At 39.0% G+C, this 21,134-nt stretch overlaps 1 protein-coding gene across 2 annotated transcripts; it reads right to left on the bottom strand.

The window, feature by feature from the left end:
• Window positions 1–571: 571 nt before the first annotated feature.
• EXOG (exo/endonuclease G) lies at window positions 572–20,775 on the bottom strand. Of its 2 annotated transcripts, XM_085316460.1 has the most exons (7): window positions 20,637–20,775; window positions 19,766–19,915; window positions 17,039–17,178; window positions 15,198–15,274; window positions 12,513–12,627; window positions 1,118–1,162; window positions 572–958 (listed from the first exon to the last, which is right to left on the bottom strand). In XM_085316460.1, the coding sequence occupies exons 1-7, from the start codon at window positions 20,767–20,769 to the stop codon at window positions 701–703; spliced, it is 918 nt and encodes a 305-aa protein (XP_085172586.1). In that variant the 5' UTR covers window positions 20,770–20,775; the 3' UTR covers window positions 572–700. The 2 variants fall into 2 exon arrangements, with proteins under 2 accessions (XP_085172586.1, XP_085172585.1); XM_085316459.1 differs by having other exon boundaries at window positions 572–1,162.
• Between the last annotated feature and the right edge of the window lie 359 nt (window positions 20,776–21,134).

The raw sequence follows: 21,134 nt of genomic DNA, 5'->3' as shown, positions 1-21,134 counted from the left end.
AGCAAGTTGTGTAATATATATTCYGCAAAGAAAAAAAGTTTAACAGGGAGACGTCTGCTGCGACTGATCACTGACAATCAYCAGCTACCGCTATGCTTAAGTATCCAAAGTGCACAAGATCTGTAGAGGTAAGAACATCTGAATTGTTTGTTGAACCTAACTAAGTAACTAAGATTGTAAGGGATTATTTAATACAGGTTTCGCTATTAAAAAAAAAACTGTTAAATAAAATGTCTAAATCACTGTAATAACCCCACACACACTCCCCCCCAGAATTACTACTGCTCCTCTGGCATCATACTGAAAGACAATTGCAGGCTGTTACATTTAGACATGTGCCAGTTATACTCCCAAGGTGTTTACTGTCTATTTTTACAATATTCCTAGAAGGGATTCCATACAAACCCCAAGTCTGACGTCTGGTTTGAAAAATAGCACAAAGCCTTCTCTGGAGGTCCTGTAATCTATTCATGCCAGAAAGGGGTCATTTTCATTTCCCACATCTAAATATTGCAGCAAACCACGCAATACGTGTGCATCGTATTACAGGAGAATGAACATTATTCCAACCTCATCAACTTCCAAATATTTCTTTATTCTTTCACAATTCAAAATATGTACTTCAGAAAGCCCTATTTTTTGCTTGCCTACAGCCTCCCTCTAAAAAGTACAAAACCCAAACGTATTTCTGAACAAKCACTCAGCCAGCTTTCCCTTCTCTAGCTTTTATTTGTTTTTCCTGCATCAGTTCTTCCTCCTTCTTCTTGTGAAGCTTTAGAAGATATTCGTCAGGTTCAATTCCCGCTTCCCTTAATTCTGACATGACTTTCTCCAACCGGTGCAACGTATGAGCACTTTGCACTTTTCGAGTAGTGATATACAATGTAAATTCCTTGAAACCCATCAGTTTACAGGTGTCCACATCACAGATATTTTTAACATCTTTCTTTTTGTCCACCTGGGGGAAGAAAATCAAACCGGACATTTTTTCCAGGTCTTCAATATTTACTTGGAACTCAGTCAGCTGGTGACTGAAGCCTATGGGATCATTAGGCACCACAAAAGCCCCCAGTACCAAGGGCTCTGTGGTTGTTCTGCTCCGCCTGGCAAGGATCACCTTGTAGAGGTGGGATGGCACAGCTACATCATCCTTTCCAATTACCTAGGGAAAGAAAAGTTCTGTTACAGATACAGATCTCATCAGTTGTGGGGGCAAGAGGGCGAGGAGGGAGAGCTAGATTAATCCTACCATCTTTAAAATGGAGTCACAGCGTGTAACCACACATCAAAATCATGTTCAATGCATCAGACCACAAGCCAGGACAGAAACACGTTTCCTTGCAGCTCTTTATACAGTTGCTGGGGACTGAGCTGGTTGTTTGATATCCAAAWCTCTCTCAAATAGGAAGAGCAGGGCAGAGAAGAGAGGAGTAAACTGCAGAGTTAACTGCAGAGTTGTTTGGCCACTGTCAGTAGGAGACTTTCCCAAAAGGCTCTGGGCCTTTGTCCTGTAATACAACTAACTTTCTAYTTGACTGTTAAAAGCAATGATGCAGACAAAAGGTCAAAAGATTAGTCAGTAATTGCCTAAATATCCRTAAAGATCAGAGACTAAGAAATTAGTAAGAGTGAATTCAACTTAAATTTGTCAAGCAGAGGAAAAAACAGAGTAACTTCAGTTGCAGTTGAAACTGAACTGGAACCAAATCCAAAGAACATATTTGGAAACAAGGATTCAGCCAAGACACCAGTTCACTAATCCTCTGGTGCAGACCTGTAAACATAGCTGACATGAAGGGATGGTAGAGATCCTTGTTGTACTGCATCATATTAACACTTCAAAAGCTGTTTTTAATAACAGTGACTCTAAACTTCACTTTAAATCCCTGATTTGGCARTTCCAAATCAGATCGATACTTTCAACAGTCATTTAAAAAAAAAATCAATTCTAACTTACCTTTTGTCAGTTATTTTTCATTTTATCCATGTACATACATATTATATTTAAGCTATTCTATCTAAGCAAGCATTTTTATGAGGGGACCCAGATATAAAAGTAGTACAGTCAGTTGCTCTTAGCATCTTGAGAGAAAGAAGTTGATCCAAAGAAAAGGCATAATTTGATGCATGTATTTATTCCACGTATTCACTATAATTCAGCTTAAGAGCTTGTATATTTTGGGTTTCCTGCTGTGTCACTTGGACCAGGATCCCAGTCTTGAAGCACTAGGAGGGAATGACCAGGACCCTGAATTCATTTAAAACTTGGAATAAGCTCACATACACACRTATATAGTAGACACTCCATCCTGCATCAAGAATTAATCTGAGGGAATATTCYATTTTATGACAAATACTGTAATCTTTCCCCTGTCAGTATTCAAATAAATGATGCTCATGCATGCATTTTATTAAGCTTTTTTTGCAGCAACAGTATTGAGCTTATCTGCTGTGCTGACAAAATACAAGTTGTACGCAGAAAACTTGAATTTTTGCTTAACCCTTCCGTGTAACTACCTTTTCTAAAATTGTACTTTTATTCTAACAGTAACAGAAGATGCAGATGCTCTGTAACAGCTAAACAAGGATCTTGTTTGATACATAAAATCCAGTATTTGAATATTATATCCAGGGTGTGTAATACCTGCAAAAGGAATTACTTTTTGATTGTTGACAGTTTGTTAGATATCTGCTTTCTCTGAAACTGTATTTTAACTGTATCTATTTCACTGCCACAACTGCTCAAATTAATTACAAGTATTTTACAAACTGATCTAGTGTATCAGTTCAGACATGCTCTTTCCAGTCATATATTCTGTATCACTCAATCATAGAGGAAACGTTTCCCATGTATGCTTTATTTTGGAGAATATTCAGCACTTYGGCAAAAGATAATACATTTTAAAACCAAACTTTGCCTATGGCTACTGAACCAAGCGTCACTTTGTTTATTCCTAAATTAACTCACTTCAGTTATGAATTCTAATAGCGCTTACAGTCCTTTAGGCCTGGTTAGACCTAAACCATAAAAAAATGCCTTTAGAAGACAAGGAAACCTCTGATAAAGAGATGAAACATCTACTCTTGGATTTGTTTATTCTGTTACCAGAAACAGAGTATTTTCCTTCTCTTCCCTAAACTAGGTTATTTAACAGCACTTCTGCATCACCTTGCTGTGGTTTACACTTCTCTACAAAAGTGATCTTGCTTGTGCCACCAACCCTCTCCCAAAGCCCTGCCTAGACATATAACAGTCATTGAAATAGGYAAGCAGTTCCCTAAATAAATACCTTATGTTAAAGCTACTTTTCCTTTCAGCAAGGACAGATGCCTTGATAGGGAAATTAGAGCTCCTGAGTGTCAAAGCACTTTGCATTTAGCATTCAGTGTAGGTGAAACCAGAGTTACAGCTCCCGGGGATCAGGAGCATAAATAATCAGAACTGACTGATGTACAGGTAATTTTAAAAACTACTGAAAACCACACATCAATCTACTGCTATATCTAGCAGCTTAAAACTGAATTATAAAGTGAAGGGTGTTGGAGTTTAACCTTGTTGAGATGGCTGGCACTCCAATCAGGAAGGACATGCCATGGTTTGGGGGTAAGAGGGAAGGAGGCAGGAAGCACAAAAAGCTCARGGGCAGGAAGTGGGTGGTTCGTATTTCTGTATTTGGCCAAGCACAGGCAGTAGGTGATACCGTTGAAGGCCAGAGGCTGTAGTTCTTTTCCTCCCCTTGGAAGACAACACTTCCAGAGCACATACTGCAACCTCAGCTACTAGGTGCTGTGTGCTGCCAAGGCAGAGCAGAGCAGAAGAAAGAGCCTGCACGAGGCTGTGAGGCACCTTGAAGCTGCTCTAGCCCCTCAAGAGATGGTTGGTAGCCAGCCTAAATCCTGTTCATGAGGTTTCTCAGAGTTCACAAGCTCCTCATCTGCAGCATTCCTGTGCAATACGTCCCACAATTCCTTTTCTAGGCCTCTTCACATACCTTTTCCACTTTAAATACTTACATACATCCTCAGACCTCACCTTTGCTCCCATCCCTCCTCAAAACCTTCCAAACACATACCAGCATCCTGCCTTTCATATAAAAGACAAGAGGAAGGCGGAACACGCAGATGGAGCTGCTACAAGTAGCTCCAATTAGGGGTTATACAGCATATGTAAAGCAAACAGGTGAACGTGCGTTGAGTGAGCTAGTAGAGACAACAGGGGATTGAGTTTGAGGACCGAGTGGGTGGATAGAAAGGCTGGGGAATGAATAGAGCTGTATGTGGAATAGTTAGGTATGAAATGGAAACGCTGAATGCCTGGAGTGGGTGTTAAGGGAAAACAGACCTTATGCTTATGTAATATTATGCAAATATATATATATATTCTATGCAAAATAATGCATTTATGCATAGTATATGTCCCCATGAAGGAAAGAACGAAAGACTGAGAGGACTGTTCCAAGAAGAAGGCAGGTTTGCTTTTTGAGAAATGTAATTCTAAATACAACTCAATGCTATACAGGCAATGACCATATCTGTAATTTATGCACCAYTTCAGTTCCACATAAGCTTTCTTTTGAGGATTGAAACAAAATTTAAATTTAAAGCAGAGGCTTTGTACTAGTCCTCTGAATAGCCCTAAACTTTTACAATTACTTTACTGAGTTCTAATAAAGTGACTAAACCAAGTTTTAGCCTACCAGAATGGTCAGAGTCCACGATAGTGTTCTTCCCTTACACAAAAGGAGGCATAAAAGCTCTATCCCCCAGCTCATTCTGCTGGGAGAGATTACCATGCGCGGAGATTAAGTGAGTGACAAAGCATATATACTCTTCCTCTGCAGTTTAGAACTGATGTGAACCACGCACAGGATGCATCACCAATAATTTACACAACCAGGGTGATCCAACAATTATTGTTAGAAAGAAATGTAGTCTTTGAACAAACCACAGTACTTCCATCATTATACACTCTAATATACCACAATTGCTTTTCTATAGGAGTAGATAGAGCAGCTGCTGCTGAATACTCACATGTTGCTGCCCTGCACAGCTAGCTCAACAGCCAGGAAAAGTAAAAAAGCATGAAGTGAAGTAAGCAACAAAAGYACCAGGCAGGAAAAACTCAATAATTAATTTCCTATTGCCACCTAGAGGATTTTCATACCTAACTACAGCAATTYGGATCACTACTCTGATCTGCACCATCACATTTATCTCTGTGCATGCCAAACAGAGGCAGACAGCATATGCTCCTATTGTAACAGCACAGAAAGCAGGTCAAGAYCAGCTGTGGACAGATGTTGACTTTGATCTGTGCTAGTCTATCCACAGGCAGAGGATGATCTTCCAACAATCAGTGCCTGCAACGGCTATCTATCCTGGCTGGAAAGCAACAGTTTTTAATAGTATCTACGACTCAAACCTCAGAGCCAGTACAACCCAAAAAATATAGCACTGGTTTACTGAAAATCGTTGCTATCCCAGATGCTTTCACACCACTTTGGGGACAGGAAACCAGGTAAGTTTCTTGCCTTGCCCTTCAAAAGTTTCTATTTTTTTTATTCTTATAAAATTTTGTTTAAAAAATTTCACATTTTCAACAGCCTCAAAAATRTATTTTCAACCCAAAAGCCTTCTTTTTGTATCATTATAAATATTCCCTTCTCATTCCTATTTGTAATACTAATGTGAAATTTCAAATATTATTTCTCTTTTGCTGTCCATTTTAGTTCACCATTAAAATATTCATTGCCCTAACACTTTGAAGTTTCCTATTCTATTTACTTTTCCTTTGCTCTTGTTTTGTTCAGTGAGCTRGCATTGATTGAAGCACTATGACCAAACTCGTGTTATCTAATACTGCAACATTATGATAAAATCACTTTCAACATAATGGGGTTTTTTTGTTTGTTGGTTTTAAGTATTGACATTGATACACAATACTTGTATTCCACAAGGGGGAAAAATTTGTTACCTCTCCATGTCCAATTAAACAAACATCGACAGCAGTCTTGACTATGGGACACTAAAATGCATGCAATTCTTAACATTTGGAGATGCTTATGTATTGCTAAAACAATAATGTGTTGGTAAGCAGTTTTACCAACTTAAGAGCTCACAGGCACAGATAAAGATAAGGGCAGAAGCAACAAGATTTGTCAAAACAGAGAGAACTCAGTGAGCTTTGATAAATTTGGTCTCACAGCTAGGTAACTGAATTGTGATTCTTCTAMCATTCCGCTCCCTGCATGATTTTGGCCAAATCATAATACTGTTCTTACCTGAAAGTTTTCAAATTGGAGAAAGAATGAATTTGATAATATTTGTGAAGTGCTTAGATATTAAAATAAAGATAGTTGCTAATGGCACCTCAGATAATTTTAAGCATAACATACTAATGAAGGTCAACTTCATGGGAGTAAACATAAAGAGGGGGTAAAGCTGCCAATGAAAAAGACAATTTGCAGGTTAAAAGAAAGAAAACTGCATTCTTCATAAACAACACAGAGGCAATACATAAGGTGTAATAGTAGAATACCTGAGAGATTACTGGAAGCAAAACAGAACAGTTAATTCTATTCAAAATTTTTAAACAAAGTTATGTTTTAATTTCATACGGAATTTTATATTTTTATAAGAAAGTCAGCTTCTTCTGAAAGGGTAGGAATAATTTTTAAAAGAAAGGCATTCTGAATCTAATAGTAGTATTTTGCCACCTAGTGACTAGAAAATGAAAATCAACCACAAAGAGAATTAGCAGAAGGCGCTAGTCTTTCATCAGGGAGCAGTAGTTTAGGACTGACAATTAGATCAGAGATTCTTGTAGAACCTGGTAAACAGAAATCTTATTCAGTCACAACTTAACCACCAGCACACAGTGAAGAGTCCTTGCATCAAGGTGTACCCCCAAATTCRTTAAAATGATAGCTCCAGAAATTCCTTCCACACTCAGTAACCCTTTCTTCTCTCTCTCTCTCTAACAACCACAGGTTAAGATAAAGGTACCCTGGAAATCCGAATTGCCTAAGAACAAGCGTACATACAATTGTGCACATTTGGTAGGTAACAACACTTCTACCTACATCTGGCAATAACAAAATTAAGAGTTCTGTCATATTTCTTAAGGTACAAAGTTCAGGCACATCATGCCTGTCACCCAAAATAAGACTGTAGCCTTCTCAGCAGTCACCTGTTTCACTTTAGCTGTTTTAAGTTTAGGCATGATCTAGCCCAAAAGATGTTTTGCTTTAGATAATTAATTCCGGCTAGTATTACCCCACATTTGACAACATAGAGCTTGGTTATAATGCGGTACTGAATTCTGAATAGAAACAGACCTTCTGGCAGCATAAAAAGTTCCCTCTGCTATCAGCACTTTTTCTTGTACTCGATTGCTGTGACAGCATTAACTGCCTTTATTCCAATCCCTTCCGAGTTTGTGATGGGCAGCACTAATTCTGTCAGCACTGTTTCTCCCTAAAATTTGAGAGAATTCTATCAGATGGCATTGAGCAGAACTAAGAAGTGTAAAGGCAGTCTTTGAAATACAGCAAATACTATAAATACAAACCAAATTAATAAACTGTTATAAAATTRCACAGTCAAACACTCCAAATGCAAATGTATGTATTTCAGGAAGATTTAAGTTATGGCTGTTCTGATTGCTATTGCCAAGTCACTTGGCAATCCTAAAAAAGAAGGAAGAAAAAATAAAGATGGTGAAAAAGGTGTCCATACAAACACTGTTATGGCATAAAAGAGACAAACTTTCTTYTTTAATATAACGAGAATGCGTATATGCGTTATGATGTCTCATTTATTTCTTCCACAAAATCCACGTAGGTTATTTACCACCGAATCTAATACAGCTACTATCACCACTTTGCCTATAATAAAAGAACCTTCAGGATGGGTGCAGTGCTAAATAAAAGCAAACCCATAAATCTATTCTGCACCTTTGGTGTCCCTTCTCCTCCAATCTTAACCCAGCGTCTATTATTTTCATTTGTACATCATGTCTAAATTTAGGGCTGACAAAAGCTCTAGTCGGTTGTACCAGCTGATCTAACACCTAGCCCTTTGAAAATAAGTTTTATGGGACACACAGAATGGACCTGCATCCATTACTGTCTGTGCAGCCTTGAGCCCATTTGGGGAGGTCAACACATAGTAACAGCTCTCAAGTTTATTTCCTCCTTTACCATGGATTTCTTCCCTCTGTAGTATCTTAGCCAAGAGAGAAAAAGTTGACTGGGGAAACCATAAAGTACCATTATACATTTGAGAGGTGCAATTTGCTTTCCAGGGACTGACYTACCATAGATACAGGATTACAAAAAAGTATCTTTTCTGGGATAGTTATTATGCATCTCTGTCCAACCTGGGAAAGTCCAGTCATTCCATTTTGAAAATTAAACAACGGACACAATGCCAGTACGACCTCAGTATATTAACAAAAGGGAAAAGAAAAACGTCTTCTTCAAACGATGAACAAAATAGTATCTAAATTGTGTTTTCTCTGGACAGCCACAGCTGATCCTTCTTAAATTAAGATTCAGTACAGTGACAGCAGGAATAGGAGGGTGAAGAGTTGAGCATGATGCAGTAAAATCACTGCAAAATGTTCTATCCCAAACTCAGAATTTSCTGACAGAGGAAAATCACTGTAGTGACAGTCACTGGAAAACAGTAATGTATAAAACAAGACAATGTCATTTTGATTTGAGCTGGACAAAGATGAAAAACCTGGATCTGCCACTCCAATGACACAGAACAGATTTTTTCCTGTTGGCATTTTATTTTCCATATATCCTCAAAATATATTTTTCAGATACCAAGCACWGTCATCAATTCAGCCTTTGCAATAAAAACCTCCACTGGAGACAGATGAAGTGACAGACCATATCTGAGGATACAGCAAGTTCAGCCAATAGATAGAACAGCACTGGCATCTAAGGAGTTCAAGGTTAATTCCCTTTCTGGAATTAAACAACAAATGGTACCAGAGTCCAAGCAGGAACTGGGAACAATGCCATGACCGATGCTCTGTTTTTCCTCTATAGTGATCTAAAAATAACCTTTTTGGATGTCTAATGAGAAAAACACCAGCCTGTAAAGCCATGGATACGTATTTTACCACTCATTTAGTCAAAAACAAGGAAATAAAGATTGAAGAGAAGATTGAAACAACTCAATGCAGACACACTCATTGTAGTATTTCTGTGTTTTCTTTTTCACAGTTCTCTCTTGGAGGAGAAAAAAACATTAAAAAAGAGCTGAGTCATAACAGTTATGCTGCCAAATTATAGGTTGTGAGTTTCAGCACTTTGGTGTATACTACAGCACTTCTCCTTAAACAGTAGATAAAAAGAAAAAGGACACTTTCCCACATCAGCTTTTTAAGCCCAAACAATGAGGACCAAAAGCCATTCATTTCTAAGTCATTTTTCTGAATCTAACAGTGTTCAGTCCTGAAAGATGGCTAAGAGTTATCTTCCATTCTTGTCTAGCTGCTAATTCAGAATTCTTGGTTTAGGGGCAGAATCGCAGTCCGCTAAAGTCAAAGGCAGTGACTGCAACTGCATCTGAATTCTGTTTGCAAAAGAACTTCCACCCAGTGCTTTGACAGAGCATGTTCCTTCTTCTAGGGGTGTATGTTGGTATAGGAGAAAACAACCAAACAAAACACCCTCTCCACTTTGAAGACTCTCTCCCTACAGAAGAGCTTCAACTACAAGCAGAAGAACTTATGCTATAAACAGATTTTGAAATAACAAAGCCTTTCTTAGACTGTATTTATTTACATTTAGAAGTGTTGTATAAGTTAAGGAGAAAAAAAATATTTCCAACTCTTTTTCCCACTGGTAGCCAGCAGTATCTGTTCCCAAATTCACAGCCAGAGGCTTAAACACAAATCAATCTACGTAGTGAGTCCCACTCTAAGAAAGCTGACTAAGAAGGGTTTATGAATGTTGCCAAATGATGAAATGAAAACACAAATACCATCATTTCATTGTTTTCAATCCCACACTGTACTTCACTTCATAGTTGATATCAAGACCAAAACTGATAGTACATTTATGAAAGACCAGAGTTGTCATCAAACTCAAAGACGACGAAGATGTCTTGGCAGCAGACAAGGACAGAATGATACGATAATCAAAGCAGCACGTACATTTTGTGCCACTATTATTCTATCACTGTTTACTGTTATCAGGTTACTTAGAATAAAAGCAGTAAGTTGCAATGCCTGCCCTTATTTTTACCTGTAGAATACTCAAATTTACATTTAAGAACCAAAGTATGGAGCCATGATTTTTTTTTTTTTTTAAGTAACATTTCTTTTGTGAGTGAACACTTCTTCTAGGGACAAAAACTAGAAAAGGATGACCAAGACAAAAGTGAAGTAGCTGGGAGACTGGTTTTCCAGCAAGCAATTAACTTGTGCATTTTCAGCTATAAAATGCTCAAGTCAGCTCTCACAATTTTTAACTCTTTGCAATGCAAGATTAATACTTTTTTTTTAATCCTTTAAAAAAAAAAAAAAAGAGTGCAATGCCCTGACAGTTACAAGAAAATAAATTCCAGCAGCTATGTGCAAGCCTGGAGCTCTCACAGCACTGTTCTGGGCAACTGTAAGCCAAATGCTCAGATTGATGCTGCTGAAAGGGAGTACTCCCCTCTTGCTCCCAGCTATGTGTTTTTGCCACCTATCTCAAGCTGTCACTGGTAAATGCTGGGCTCCTCTGCACACTGCTCTATCTTCCTAAGGCAGTAGAAAACAGGCTCAGTAAAAAACAAGCTCAGTAAACAAAGTCCAGTACAAATGTTTTTTTCATCGCATTAGTTAATTAAGCAGCTTATGGACGGATTTGACAGTCACCAGCACTGGTATGCAAGGTAAAGGACTGCAAATGCGCAGCAGTGAAGCTGGACCTCTCCCTTTGGGTGGCAAGGAGCCCTGGCCAGTCTAAAGCCAGCTTTGCCACTACCTTACTGCTTGACACTGACCACATCACCTAACCACTATTTATCCCCCTGAAAATGAGAACAGTCATCACCCTCCTCACAAGGATGTGTTGGTAACTGAAGTTTGGAACTGCCACTGAACATTAAAAAGATGAATTATTATTACTGTAATTTCATGTTTATAACATGTGACTGCCTGGAGAAGAAAAAACAAAACTCAAGCTCCACCCACAAATTTGTAATTCCACCACAGCGAAGGTTACAGACATGTGTGGGTGGAAAGGGACAGTTTTTAAAGAAGTAAAAACGTAAAAGCAAGTAGGAAGAATTACATTCCATCATTACTGAGTTCCCAACTTGATCTAACAGAAATCAAGTGTGCATTTATAATGGAAAAGTAGTGCCTAAATCTTACTGCTAATCAAGCTGGGGTTGAAAGCTGAACATTCCTTCCTTTACTCTCATATCCCCCTGAAACAGYGGCTTGTTTATACTGAACTCATTTACCGATCCTCAGAAAACTAGCTGGACAACTGAATTACTCCTGAGCTGAAGTTACATTTTATCTAAGTACTTATTTTCAAAGAAATTTTTTTTTTCTAGCTAGCATGCTAGCTAGAAGGTGCAAAATATAGTATTTATTATTTGCATCATGCAACCAAATTAGATTAGCATCTAACAATTGAAAACAGCAATAATATCTCATTACACTAGAGGCAGAATGTAACAATCCCCCCCCTCGAAAATTTTACTCATTCAGATCCTACARAAATCTAAACACATGCTTGCAAAGAGTAATTTGGGGCAAGCAACAATAAGTTCATCTCTCAACTTGACAGCCTTTCTTGTTTGTCTATCACTGATGACTTTTAGAGAGTGTGCATGATTAACCCCCAAACTTCAGAATATTTTAAGCATATAACAAAAATAGGGTGCCAAAAGAAGAACAGAAGAAGTAGCATCACAGACAAGTAGCTATGCTGAATTCACCTAAACCCTACCAAGCTTGAAAGAAGTCTTTCAGTTGGCTTTGTTCTTAGATTAGGCCTCAAAACTGAGATTTTAAGGAATGCATATGGATTACAGAAAACTGCTTTTAAAATCAATGGAGCACTGGCATTCCAATCCCCTACACAGCATGGAATTCTCAGAGTTATCTTCTGTATTGCAGTCACTTTAAAATATGTATCAATAAATGACTGAATGGATGCACAAACATCAAAACCCACTAGCTCTCTATTTAGATGCTGTCATGTATTATAGAAGTCACAGTAGTTTTACTACAGATTGTTAAAGACATTTAATAGCCCTCTCTTTAAAATAATTTATTTTATTTGCAAAATGTACTTTTCAATGTGTAGGCAAGATACAGTATCTCTAATGAACTAGACCTGCTCTGATACTTTGCATTTAACAAGAATTTTAACTTTTTTTTGTTTTRTTTTGTTTTCCCAAGCTACAATGAGATATTTTCTTACACTTAAAAAAAAATAAAATAACAACACTTAACACTGCACTGTTAACCCAACAACATAGATACATACCTGATAAGTAACTCTCTTCTTTCCATCACCATCTGTTTCAGGCAAGGTCAGAGGTCCAGAAACAACCCAAACATCCTCAAATCTCTCAGTCAATTCCCGACAATACATTTCCATTCTGAAAAGATATTAGTCAGATTGTTAAGCTTTCCTAGCTGGCTCAACCCGTTCTCAGAAACATAATATGAAGGGCAAGATAAACTACTGACAGTTTTGGGGCATTTTTCCAAACCCTTATGACTGACATGTGCCTGCGTTTTACCTTCCTGGACAAGTCATGCTTCTCACCCGCTCCAGGTTCACTTATTCGCAAATAAGCATGCGTTAGCCCTGCACATTTGAAAACAGTTTTCTGTAGTTTTACCACATTTCCTGAAAATTCAAATGCTGTACTTACTCCCAACTTGACACTGAAAAGATACTGCTGAGGGTCACTCAGAATCAGTAAAAAGATACTCATTTTAAACAGCAGGTTGTGTTCTCCTTGGTTTCTAAGGTTCCACAATACTATTTCCTCCCCATCACCCCCAAGGAATTAAAATCCTGCAACAYAGACAATTTCACAATCATACATTTTCTAAAACTCAGCTCTTTCAGTAGCTCAAAGAGCTTTCTAGATGCATCAATTCCATTCCCAGTAAGGCTATTTACTACTCATATATATAACCGACTAGCTTTTTTTTTTAAAAAAAAATAGTATTTCTGATTTTATTACTTTATGCTTAATTTAGTTTATCTAAGTAAAATCTTTTTATAAAAGTAAACAGGCTTCTGGATCACACTTATTTCACATAAAATGGAAGATTATAGCCTTGCTTTGATCTAGTATCCTAAGTATTACAGAAATCTGATAAAGTGATACCTACTGGAATTTTATCAAAGATAGAATTGTATTTCTCCTGGAGGAGGTAAGTTACATGAGACAGATGAACTCAGCTAATATGGCTGCTTCTGAAAGGGAGAGGTTTCACTACCTTCTCCCTCCTCCCTGTTCCTCATACATYGTAGCTGGGCTTCCTTTGAACTCTTCACCTGCCTGTAACCTGAACAAAAAAGTCTTTTTTTGGTGYGCTGAGTTAGTGAGCTAAATTAGCTCACAGACGCCAGAATCAGCAAGAGTGATTCTGAATAGTTCCTCCCTTGATGATAGTGAACTGTCATACAGGCTCAAGCAACCTTGTACATTTTCACCCTAATATAATATCTAATAGTTTGCTCTATCYGAAAGATTTGTTGCACTCTCCCCTTCCCTACTGCTCCCCTTGCCTGCCCCAGCTGAACACATTGTCTTCATCTTCCACCTTCGCCCTTGCACACGCTTCAGTAGTTGATCCAATTTTCTCATGTGGCAAAAACATAACCAAGCAAAACAAAAAGTGAATAGTTTTTCAACTGTGTTAAACAGAATCGATGCACCACACAGAGAAGTGTCAGAACTGGCACGAAGAAAGCAGGAGAAATGCATGTTTGGAGRGCCAACTCCACTTTCTAAAGCAACAGATTGTTAGTTTGACTAAGCTGCAGCATCTATGACCACCTCAGAAGACAACTCAAGCAGCAAGCAATTAAAATAGAGAAAAAGGGCTGAAGCCAGGAAGGAATACAAGATAACAGAAAAGTACAGTATGCTTAAAATTGAGTGTCATTAAAAAAATGACTGGCAACACAAATGGTACAAACATCCTGATTATATACTTAAACTGTGCAGACAGGTAYCAGAGGCTAGGATAAAATGTTAGTAACAACCTAATCTGTGAGTTGGATAGTGCCTGATGAAATTTTCAAACTCTTGAGGTGTTAAAACAATATAAAAAGTCTCTGTAAATGTTACAGCATTTTATTTACCTATAAAATAGCATRATCTTACTGTATTCCTCAAAATTTTACATGCATTCTTGTAAAACTAGAAAGCAGCACTTAGTTGAATGGTGAGGTATTTTTGATAAACTTTTACTAGTACTGTGCATAATTTTGTTAACCTTCCCTTGAGTGAACTTTGTAAAAATCATCATTTTCCCTCYTGCTTCCGAGTCTTAACATTCTTTAAGCCCCATGCAAGAATCACACRATGAATACTAGTTTTATTAATGATTTTTCTGCTCAAAGAAGGGAAAGAGTAAAAAGCCTATAAGAATAGAATTAAAATGCATCTTCCAGTTATATCACCTCAAAGCTGAACCTGCCAGCATTCACAAGGTAAAAAGAACTTGTCTGACTGCTACTTGAAAGCAAGGCACTCCAGGAAACCCCTAAGACCTAAAATAGTGATGACTCAGTGTGCAGCACTCGCATCTCCAATTCAAAAATTAACATCCAAACACACAGATGTGAATACTCTTGTACTGAAAATGCTCTTTTGGGGAAGAGACGTTAAATTAAAATCTAATCTTCCTAGTTTCTACTGAATTTTCCCTATGGACAGAGATATTAATCCCAGTAATATTTTATTTACTCTTTATAAACATCCTCTACAGCCTTACTAGATAAAGAATTGAAGCAGTCATTATATCRTTTTTGCACTGTGAGGAATGAGTTGCCTTTCATTTCAGAGAAYGTTGCTATGATCTCTACAGGAAGCCTATAAAATGCTTGAGAATACTTTGAAGCGAAGGTCTTTTACAAATACAGATTTTTTATTTATATCACTGCTCRATATTTTTCACTTAGTTCACTCAAACAGTTTCTCACCTGTTCCAAAATCCAGCATTATTTTCATAATTCTGAGGTACRATGTTAGAAAGATAAAATGTTTCAGCCATGGCTTTCTGCATAAAGAAAGAAAATAGTATCATTTCATTGAAACATTCTCTATAAAGATGAGCTAAAAACACATTTTAGAAATTCTTTGATGAGAATCTTGCTATCTCCATAGCAAAATATTATCAACATAAAATGTCAGGCAATATCTAAGTCACGGTATTTAAAGAATTATTTTGCAGTAAGAAGCATAAAAACTAAGGTGTAAACCTTCCAGACTGGATGTATTTGTTGGATAGAAACACAGCAGAAGAATGTCCAATTCTAGAGCCATAGGAATTACTACGCTACCGCAGTGTCAGTTTTCTAAYGCGTTTGGAAGCAACTAACTTCCCTTTTTAGAAGGAGAAAAATATTTTTCACTCAYGCTTTTAATGTACTGGACTAGCTAAGTGGCCAGCTTTTTCTTACTAGAAAAGGCTTTATTAAAAATATTCATCAGTATTTTACAGTCTTACAGATATGTAAGCCGTAGGYGATAAAATGATTTATGATACCAAAATCTTCAAACAGCTACAGTCCTGCTTAATTYTATCTTTAAAAAGTGGCATAAGCTTCCCTGAATTGAGGCTCATGTATCCCCAGATGTGAAGGAGCTAAAATAACTACATGTACTTAGGAAAATATTGGAGAAAAAAGTTCAAAAGATCTTAAACCAGRATCTTGATAGGTTCTGTACCTGTCAACATTTCTCAGATACTTCTTTTCTATGAAAGTGAAGGGTTGACAAAAGTATTTAGAATAATGTGTAACCACTGCCTGCAGTCATTAAACTGTGAAATACATTAACGTTTTATAACCCTGTATTTGAAAGGTTGTATTATCATACCATATTTCACCCCACATCCAGAATYTCTCTGTGCAGGTAGCTCTCCATGCCAGCACTCCACAAACATCACAAATAAATAACCAAAGACCTCTTCCAGTAGAAATAAAGTGACTGGTTCTTTCATTTATYGCATGCCACTGTGCTGTCACTCTGTCCCACAGCATGCTATACAGGGCAGAAATACAAATTCAAGCTGCTTCTTAATTGACAAATTGCCTGCATTAGGCACATTTCACAAGAGGACCCAACAAATCCAAAGCTACTTTGTTAGTCAGCCAAGGCAGTAAGGTATGCTTTTGTTACAGCTCAAATAAATGGCAGGTGAAGGCATTTTATAGACTGAAAAGAACTATGGCAAAAAAAAAAAAAAAAAAAAAAAAANCTTTTAAATCATCCAGTCAATCTCTTTGTCAATACAGAATAATTCTTAACAGTATTTTTGCTCTGCACAATCTAGCCTTAAATATTTCAGCACCTGCTGGTCAGAATGAAGTCATCTTCCCCATCTTACTTTACCTGGGCTTCCCAAGACACTTTAGAGGTTTAGTTGGTGAAGGTTATCACTTTCATTTTACATATAGAGAATGTGACATACAAGAGGTTGAAGAGACTTGCTCAGCACTATGTAGTGCAAGATATACCAACACTATCTCTGCTAGACAAGCTAATCTAGGCGTGATTTAATGAATCTGATTTACAGCATCTGATTTAGACACCTGAAGTTGACAGCGACAGTAATCTACAACGCATCACCAGAAACAGACCTTATAACTCGAGTCTAGGTCTATGCTTCAAAAACGAGACCATGTTCCATCTCAAAACAAACAGCAAAAGGAACTTTATACATCACTTTTTAGTGTAAAGTGATGGATAGCTTAAAGACCTTTTTACAGGTCTTTTTACCCTTTCCCATTGATAAATATAAATGAAGAAAAATTCCTACTGTTGAAAATTTGTTATCGCCTGCTGGTGCCATGTGTCCTCGTGACCAGCCGCTCCCAACGTAGTCTTCATTGACAGCACTAAACATTAGAGGGATGTTAGGATCTGGTCTGAATTTACAGTGCCTTCGGTCTGCATTACCTGAGGAATAACGCACTAAATTGTTAGGTTATCAGTAAACAGTAACAAGGCTGATTCAGCTATGCCCGCACAATAGGTCYGTGCAGGCAGCATGGAGAGGCACGGCGTACAGCCGAAAAGGGTGAAATCCCTGGCTTAGAGCACTGCCACTGATGTCCAAGATTTTGTTCTAAATTCCAGTACAGTTCACAGTGCTGAAGGTATACTGATTATTTATTTTTAAATTCAGAATGCCATCTTATGCATGATTTAAACACATGCAGTATGTAAGACCATTACATACCCTTTCATTTAACCGATTATACAATTACATATTCTCCTTTCATTTCTCTATTTCATTTAATCGGGGGGGCTACACAAACTAGGAAGAATTCCCTCAAACTTTGCACATAATCTACTTCCTGTTGCAAGGGGCCATTTTCAATAATTAAGTCTGTTAGCTGTTAGAATTATTCCTTCTTCTGTAGATGACTGTGCMTATACACACAAGCTTCATACACTCAGCATTTTTTGTTAAACCATTAGTACTGAGCACATATGCACCCTACACTTCCTTATGCTCCATACTGAGACCAAAGTGTGATAGATGCTCTTCACTTGTCAGTTCTCTGCAGAATCCAGAATATCTACAGACCACAAGGAAGAAGGGAAGAGGTAGGAAAAAACACGCRTATAGATAATGCATCACATAGAAACCAGCATCCGTAAGTAGTTTCCTCTTCCGTGGACATATGGACAAACGGTCAAAGAAGATGTGGTTGAGCATCTTTACACAGTGCAGRTAGAAGGAAGGAACAYTCAATTTATTTTKATTTATTTATTTATTTTTAAGTAAAGCACATGACACAACTTTGGCCCTCAAGACTGATGTTTAGGAAGCAACCCTGATAAGTTTACCAATGTGTGAAACCAGAGATTTTTTAAAAAAGAAAAAGAAATCAAGAAATCCTACTGAATCTCAGTGTTTAAGACAGTGTAATYTATCTATTGAACTTGAAAATTGGAAACTGTATCCTCACTTACTCTCTGTTCACTGCTTTGGTAAAAATGCATGATTTTTGTTGTAGTTTTATACATCCCATTTGTATTTAAAACTGGTTTCTCTCAGCCATGTTTCTGAAATATTTCATTTTTATTTAYCATTAAAATACTTAGTTTTTTAATATATCCTTTCAAAGAGCCAATACATAGAGGGCTTCTATGGCAAATACCTTGAACAGCATCATTCTGCCTCAAATCTCAGTTAGAATAGCTATCAGACACAAATCAGGGCTGAATGCCTCAAGATGTTTAATTTCAGCTTGCATGTTAGTTGTATTTGATCACTTCAACAATCTACCTGCTAAATTCCACTTGAAAGCAAGCTTGAAAATACTGCTTTCTCCTTAGGCAGAAGTGAAATCAATTCTACTACTTAGGGGTTGGCTGTAAATATTTTCAGGATCATAGTTTTAATGCTGAAAGGTAATATGAAGACAGTGATTAAGATATATCTAAACGGCTACTACCTTCATAAAACATTCTACAATAAAACATTCTACAATTATACAGTTAACTCCATTACAAATAATTTGTCCTATAAAAACTGAAATAACACTGTGAACTTAATTTACAGTGACCATATACCACTCACATTTCATTCTGCACTGATAGTAAAAACTACTGAGCCTCTGTCTTGCCTAAAGAATAGTAAAAGAATATTTGATAATGCATAAGACAATACAGCAGAACAGCATCAAAATAACAGCTGCAGTCAGCAAGTATGCTTTATCTAGCTTTGAACAGTTGTAACTGTTGATACCTTTTACTCCACTTTTAACTCAGAAATGAGTGTTCGCTCTTTTCCTCTGTTCTGAGGAAATCTCTTCAAGATCTAGAGATGRAGGAGACTGGCTACTGAAGGCTTTGACCCTGCAAGCATTTACACACGTAAGACAGTACCTCAACTAACATACATTAGCCCATAAAATTAATGACAGTTTACACTACYTAAGGAAGCAAAAGTAATTTTATCCACTTGAGCACCAACACTGAACTTTGCAGGTCTAAACCAGGTAAGAGAAGCTTAACTTCAGGTTTTTCAACCTCCTTTCCGTTCATATTTTAAATAAGTAAGTTATGGTTCCCTTCTGCAACGTGACTTGCAATGTTTACGTTTACACAGATACACCAATCTGTTGCTTTCAGACCGTTTTATAAATTCAGACAGAAATTTCTCATGGGAGGTAGCTCAAGTTCTTCTTCACCCCTCCCTTTCACACTCAACCCTTGGGCCAAGCACGTCTTGCTTGCTGCAGGATGCAGTACGTGTGTACACCTGACTAGTTCCAAACATATAGAGAATACTGAAGAAGCCTCAATGTCTGCAACGGAAGGTCTCTTAAATTGCTATTAACATCACCTTTAATAATGCCATGGCCCCGRTATCTGCCCAGAGACCTGCTGCCCCCAGTGGGATCGTGAATGAGTGGAAAAACCCACACTTAAGATAAAAGCGCAGGATTTTTCTCCCCTGGGTCCACACGGTATGTGACCTGCAAAGCCCATTTCGGGTGCCATAAACGTAAGTAAATAAATGCCCACGCACCTAGCATCTTCTGCTTGGAAATGTGCTCGATCACCCACCGCGGCACCCGCTTCGCTTGGTCGTAGGACAGCGCGTGGTTGCTGTAGCACCTGGTCTCCATCCCAGCCTCGGGGAACCCGAACCGCTCCAGCACGGGCACCTCGAYGGGCTCTGAGGAGGAAAAACAGACAGGACGGCACCCGCAGATGCAACGGGGCGGTCAGAAACAAGACGAAGAGGCTGCTGCCGTGCTTAAGATGGCAAAAAAGTAAATAAAAATAAAGGAAAGAAAAAGAAAAAATTTAAGGGAGTCCAAGCTGTCTTTTACCAAAAAGCCGCTGTACCTCACGCCGTGCCCACCCCTGAGGGAGGGCTCTAGGGCTGACTCGCTCACCCCACCGGCTGCACACRTCTGCCCAGCACTCCCTAAGGGAGAGGAGAAAACTGGCAGAGATTTAGGGACAAATCACCACGTATACATATATATATATGTGTGTGTGTATATATATATTTATATATATACATATATATGTATTTACATATGGGGAACTGCCGGGCCGGATGACGGCGGCCGGCGCTCCAACAGCGGCGGCGGCGCGGCGGAAGCGCCTTTCCTCACGGTGCCCGCCGCTTCGGCGAGAGCGGCCACAGCCGTTCCACAGTTTCGTTTTTACTTATATATTTATTTTTTTTTAATTCGATTTACAGCCCGGCGCGGGCAAGCACCCCAAACGCCCACCCGGCAAGCTCCCTCCGGCCTCCCCTCAGCGCCGCAGCGCGGGAAGCGGCCGCGCAGGGAGAGCGGGGCCGGGCCGGGCCGGGCCGGGCCGCGCCGAGGCGCTGCCGCTGCCGCCCCGCGCAGCTCGCCCGCCGGGTCCTCCGCGGCTCTTACCCTGCGGCGGAGCCGGCTCCAAACGGCTCTGGCTGCGGAGGAGCCGCCACGCGGCCCAGCACGAAGCAGCAGCCCCCACCGCCGCGCCGCAGACGAAGCCGCCCAGGAAGCGCCGGCGGGCAAAAGCCGCCATGTTGGGGGGCAGCGGAACGCGCCTGCGCCGCGGCGCCCCCTGCCGGCCCCGCCGCCATGACGGGCGGCGCCTCCGCGCTGCCGCGGGAGGGAGGCGGCGGGCGCGAAACGAGCGGGGTTTTTTCCCGACGTCTGTGAAAAGTTGAGATCAAAAAGTGTGCGGCTGGCTTTGTTTTACCCAACGTTTTATTCACATCTTAATCAGAAAACACACCACCACCATATTTTTTTCTCCTCCTCCTCCGCAGGTGCCCAAGCAACGTGAGCATCCATTTTGACCGCACTTGRGTCTGCCCCTTGGGCTCCCTATCTAGCATCAAATAACTTCAGCAAAAGCTGTGCTTGGGGGCTATTTTTTTTTATTAT

Source organism: Rhea americana, unplaced genomic scaffold (genome assembly GCF_003343005.1).
Source record: "Rhea americana isolate MKP2758 unplaced genomic scaffold, rheAme1 scaffold_47, whole genome shotgun sequence".
NCBI classification, from domain to species: domain Eukaryota; kingdom Metazoa; phylum Chordata; class Aves; order Rheiformes; family Rheidae; genus Rhea; species Rhea americana.
This window is presented reverse-complemented; position numbering and strand designations above follow the sequence as displayed.